The 5,102-nt window shown below is 40.2% G+C and overlaps 1 protein-coding gene across 4 annotated transcripts; it reads right to left on the bottom strand.

Moving 5' to 3' along the window:
- Positions 1-1,868: 1,868 nt before the first annotated feature.
- LOC147618263 (uncharacterized) lies at positions 1,869-4,443 on the bottom strand. 4 transcript variants are annotated; one of them, XM_086774708.1, is made up of 5 exons: positions 4,173-4,443; positions 3,240-4,083; positions 2,892-3,050; positions 2,197-2,268; positions 1,869-2,041 (listed from the first exon to the last, which is right to left on the bottom strand). In XM_086774708.1, exons 2-5 carry the CDS (start codon positions 3,627-3,629, stop codon positions 1,910-1,912), a joined length of 753 nt encoding a protein of 250 aa, XP_086630834.1. In that variant the 5' UTR covers positions 3,630-4,083; positions 4,173-4,443; the 3' UTR covers positions 1,869-1,909. The 4 variants fall into 4 exon arrangements, with proteins under 4 accessions (XP_086630834.1, XP_086630832.1, XP_086630835.1 ...); XM_086774706.1 differs by having other exon boundaries at positions 2,191-2,268; positions 4,173-4,439; XM_086774709.1 differs by having other exon boundaries at positions 2,181-2,268; positions 4,173-4,437.
- Between the last annotated feature and the right edge of the window lie 659 nt (positions 4,444-5,102).

The raw sequence follows: 5,102 nt of genomic DNA, 5'->3' as shown, positions 1-5,102 counted from the left end.
CTTTCTCAAAGAAAGACCACTACCACTTGCTCTTCATAGAGGATGCTTTAGAGACGGTTACAAGATTCGAGGTCTATAGCTTCTTAGATGGTTCCACCAAGTTCAACCAAATGTACATGTTGATTGACCTAAAATGCCAACATTAGATCATGTTTTGGATTGAGTGTGGAGTATATGCATATAAGGTGATGCCTTTTAGACTATGTAATGCCCTAGCAACCTTCTAAAGATTGATGTGCACTACAGTTAAGAAATTAAGAAATAGCTAAGAAAGTTCTTATTAAAGATCTTCATTAATGATATGTAGTGGGGAGAGACCCATTTTAGGGAGCTAGAATTGTTAGGCACTGGATCTCTTTGAACCCACACAAGTGTAAAACCATGGCATTATATGAGGTCATGGTGGTCTCTCTCAGAATGGAAGAGCTATATCTAGATGAGAGTTATTATAGAGTTACCACCACCTACAAACTTTAAGGGAGTTTAAATTTTATGTGTCCTGTGGGATATTATCATCAATTCATTTTAGAATTTGCAATGACTACAAGGCTACTTTACAAATTGTTGTATGTTCTAAGACTTCCAAGGGCAATTTTCAAAATATATTGCGCATCACCCCAAGGGTCCTTCCTTAGTTCAATCATAACAAAGCTAGCCATACTTGGGGCAACATCATATCGGGTTATAGAGGGGGGCCCATTGAATGGTGTAAAAACGTTGATTTTCCACCTCCAATTTTCTTTTTTTATTTTCGTTCTATTTTTTATCTTTCTTGACTGTTATAGACAGCCATTGCTTGAAAAAAAATGCTTTTTTCAACCCTTAAAATAAAGGCAATGCTGAGACTTAACCGGGATTTAGACTTAAATGCCACTAGAAATCATACAAATGCCAAGATTTATAACTAAAATACACAAATGTCATCCGTTACATTAAAGGCAACGTCGAATTTCAACCTAACTTTTTGAATTTCAATTGGAAAAATTACACTACAAACCAGGATATGTGAGCACTGTCAACAACTACTTCCCTCCCCCACAACATGGGCACTGCAAGTTAATCAAGCCTCGACAAACATTCACTACATGAAAGCTCATGATTGAGACCAAATTCAAAGCTCTTAAGCAACTTTCGCGTTGATAGTTGAGAGCTTAACAAAAATACTATAGACCTAAGAAGAGCTATACAAGCTCTCATAAGAAAAAGTGGGCTTGGCACTCATTCATGTTGGCAATAATTGTTGTTTGATGCACTCAACACTATGTTTGATTTTTGAAGCCTGACCCTATTCTTAGATATGACAAATTAATATGGTAGTTAGTAGTTTGAGTGCCTTTTAATGTCTTTTTGATAACCAACTTAAATTGTAAAGGTCTTTTCGAGTTCAAAATTTCCAACATCGTGCATCAACCATAACTTATTCTCCTCTATTACTCTTGATGCGAGTTTCACTCGCTCACACACGCGCACACATGCACAAGAGTTAGCAAACGTATGCTCTTTTGTTTTATACAAGCAAAACACACTCTCACATGTATTGGTCTCATAGACGCTAATAGGACTTTTTCCTTCTCACTCACTTTTGATCTCTCACACACGTTTGATCTCTCTCTCTCTCTCTCTCTCTCTCTCTCTCTCACACTCTGACTCACTCTCTCTCTCTCTCACACACGTGTTTGATTTATTGAATTGTGCTACTTGCATGTGCCTTGTTCGTAAAGGCAAAGTCTCTAAAGGATAACATGACTATATGGCTTAAGGTAGATACACCTTTGACCATATAGATCCCTATAATTAGGGTTCACACGGTCTTTCAAAATGATGAGAAAGGCGCATCGTTAAAATCATGTGAGGAGAAACTTCACTGGACCAAATGCATTGAAATTACTTCTCTCTGTGACAAGCAAAATTAAGGGATTTTATTGGCTAGGGAGGCAATGGGTATCAGGCACAAGCCCTTCTCTTGTAACGTGTACCCAGGGCTACGCACCGCAGCCACACTAGAGTCATGGATGTCTCGTGTGCAATATTTGCCAAACATCTGCAATCACAAGGCGGTAATTTGCACTTTAATTTTTTTAATATAGCTAGAATACATTAGAGTAAGCATTTCTATTTGAAAAATATTTTGCCAAATCATGTAAAAATAGGAGGGTACATTGAGAAAAGACAAGCTTAACTGGAAAGTACCTCCACCTTGAGCTGCAATGCTTGGACATAGCTAATTATCACCTTCAGCATCTCTTCCTCACTTGCTCTCCCCGCCAGCTAATTGTGTAATTGGAAGCCAATTAGGGAAACCCAGGATGTATGTAACGCAACACAGTGACAAAGCAGAAGAAACCGGCCTTATAAAAGAGGGGGTAGAAATAAGTGAAGATAGGGTTCTTCTTAGTTTTGTTTTTAAGGAAATAGTGTGCTTATTATGGTGTGCTTAAGGGGTAGTAGAATAGCTGCTTAAAAGGGTGCCTGATAGTGTGATTAAGGTGTGCTTATAGTGTGCTTATTATGGCGTGCTTAAGGGGTAGGAGAATAGCTGCTTAAAAGGGTGCCTGATAGTGTGCTTACGGTGTGCTTTATAAGGTGCTTATGGTGTGCTTAAGAGGTAGTGGAATAGCTGCTTAAAAGGATGCCTACAGTGTGATTTAAGGTGCTTGCAGTGTGCATAAGAGGTGCTAGGATAGCCGCTGAAAAGGGTGCTTAAGGTGCTACCTAGAGGGTGCCAATAGTGTGATTAAGGTGCTTGCAGTGTGATTAAGAGGTGGTAGAATAGGTGGTGCTGAAGGAGCTTATGATGGGCTTAGGAGGTAGTTAGGAGGGTGCTTAAAGTGTGGTTAAGAGGAAGTATGACGGCGGCAAACGCAGGCAAGGATTGGAGGTGATATGGATACCTCTTTGAGACGAGGGATGAGCGCTTCTAAGACCTTGAACCGCTTTGAGACATCATCGGAGCCACACTTATCAAAGCTAGCAGCAGGAGAAATTTGCAGTACTTCTGCTAAGGGTTGACAATTGCCATGAATCCCCGCCCTCTGAAGGGCATCTTCACCCTAAAATAGAAGGAGAAAAACCAAAAAAAACCACCAAAAAAAAAAAGTTAACCCACATTAGCACATGAAATGGACCACCCAAAAAAAAACAAAAACAAAAACAAAACAAAACCTTTTCCTTTTTTCTATAAATAGCATGCCAGAAAACAGTTTAATTTGAGATTATCATGGGATTTTTTTAATGGCTACCTTTGCTAATGGAGAGCTAGTAGCTGTGTCTTCAAGCTCATGTGCATGGCTATGCTTGATTCTTTTGAATTTGCGGCAATTTTGAAGCTCACATGTGAATCTCTTGGGTCTTAAAAGGGGCTGCTCTTCTAAATCATCCCCATTACAGAAATGGTTAGCATTAATCCGAGGCTGCTCAGGGCCGGAAGAAGCATCCGAGACTGTGGAGCCATCCACGCAATTGCTTTCCTCATTGGGAAAAACATCATATTCTCCCAAATTACACTTGGTAACGATATGCTTGCTATCACCAATGTCATCGTTTTGCACAATGCTCTCTGAGTAGAACAAGCTGCCACACGAAGTGTTCAGATATGTCGTCCACCCAGACTCTGATACCTCAACCTCCATGTTACTGTATTGTTATCAAAGTGCTTCCTAGCTTGCTTGCTTCCTTCTCAACACTACCTCATCCTTCACCTTCTAAGTGTTCCCCTTGAGCTTCCAGCAGCAACAAGAAGCGAGTTCAATTTGGGCTTGAAGGCAAAGACATGAATCCACATTAATCACTTAAGTTCTACACATGAGCTAAGCTTAGGCCTTCTACATGGGCTTGACCCGAATTCTCTTATTTGCCACGAGAAATTTAGGAGAAGGATGGAGGAAGAGAGGCAATGGAGACTTATATCAGGAGAAAACTAAGAGAGGATAGCCTTATAGTTGTAGTAGAGAGCTGTGTGTGTGTGTGTGTGTGTGAGAGAGAGAGAGAGAGAGAGAGAGAGAGAGAGCGTGTGTGTGTGTGTGTGAGAGAGAGAATGAGAGAGAGAGATCACAGGGAAGAAAGGGAGAAAGCAAGGCTCCAACCCTGCAAAAGAAAGAAAGATGTTATTACTCACGTGACCTCCAAGATGAAAAAGAAGGCTTTACACTCTTCTTTTCCACTAGGCTTCTTACCATGTTGTAACCGGAGCTTCTTGTCTCCCAAATGGGGTCTTTGTGTGTGTTACTAATAAGCATGGAGTGGTGGTGCTGCACTCACCCACTAATGCCTTGTCCTGTGCTTCTTGTGCGCTCTCACCACTAGATCATAATGACAAGTTGCAAAAAGCGTAAGGCTTAGCATGCTTCTCTTTTAAGAGCAACTCTTACCAAAAAAAAAAAAAAAAAGCTTTTTTCTAGGTCTCTCTACCAAGATGGCACGCGCCAAGCCTGAACTCCATTGATGCTCTCACCACTACCTTATGATGCTCCATCATGCCATTCCTAATGGAGAAGTGACAAAACTAGCTAACACCTTTCTAACTACACAACACTTGTGACTCACACTTGTAAAAGCACCTATTTAAAAAAAACTTGGAAAAAATCATCAATTTAAGTCATATGGTGTTGGGAGATATTTTTAGGGGTGCATGCACCTATAGAGTCTCATAAATCCTCTCTTGTAAAGCCAAATTGTAATCATTGGTAGCCTAGGCCAAAACATTTAGTGGCTTCACACACTGGCCACCCAACCCGGAAGTCGTTAGATATATACTCGCTTCGGCCCGAAGTTTAGTAAAAGGCTTTTCCCAACACAAGCCGAGGCAACTTTGCCAAACCCAATTAATGCAAATGCAACTTGGCCACCCATGAGCTTTCTAATTGTGCCAAAAAGTGGCACAATTAAATTTTTTCTTAAAGTTTGCCATAACATACATGAGAATGAGAGATTCCAATTATAAAAAAGTTACAGTAAATGTACTTAGCCATGTTAACTTGGCAATGGGAAAATGGCCTCCTAATGTGTTTCTAGTTTCGCAAATCTACGAGTTTATTTATTAATTGTCACAAACATAATGTGTAAAGCCCTTATAATCAAGGCTCGAAAAAAGCAGCATTCTAGTG

This window comes from Cibotium barometz, chromosome 35, assembly GCF_041138505.1.
Source record: "Cibotium barometz isolate CiBa-2024 chromosome 35, ASM4113850v1, whole genome shotgun sequence".
NCBI classification, from domain to species: Eukaryota; Viridiplantae; Streptophyta; class Polypodiopsida; order Cyatheales; family Cibotiaceae; genus Cibotium; species Cibotium barometz.
Note: the sequence above shows the minus strand (reverse complement) of the source record. Positions and strands in the feature narration are given on the sequence as shown.

What these genes read in the sequence shown, in the direction of transcription:
- LOC147618263 (XM_086774707.1), bottom strand. Translation starts at nt 3,629, where the DNA reads ATGGAGGTTGAGGTATCAGAGTCTGGGTGGACGACATATCTGAACACT. An exon ending in TCATCCCTCGTCTCAAAGAG is followed by an intron (nt 2,269 to 2,891) that starts GTATCCATATCA and finishes TTACACAATTAG; the next exon opens with CTGGCGGGGAGAGCAAGTGA. An exon ending in CATTGCAGCTCAAGGTGGAG is followed by an intron (nt 2,042 to 2,190) that starts GTACTTTCCAGT and finishes TTGTGATTGCAG; the next exon opens with ATGTTTGGCAAATATTGCAC.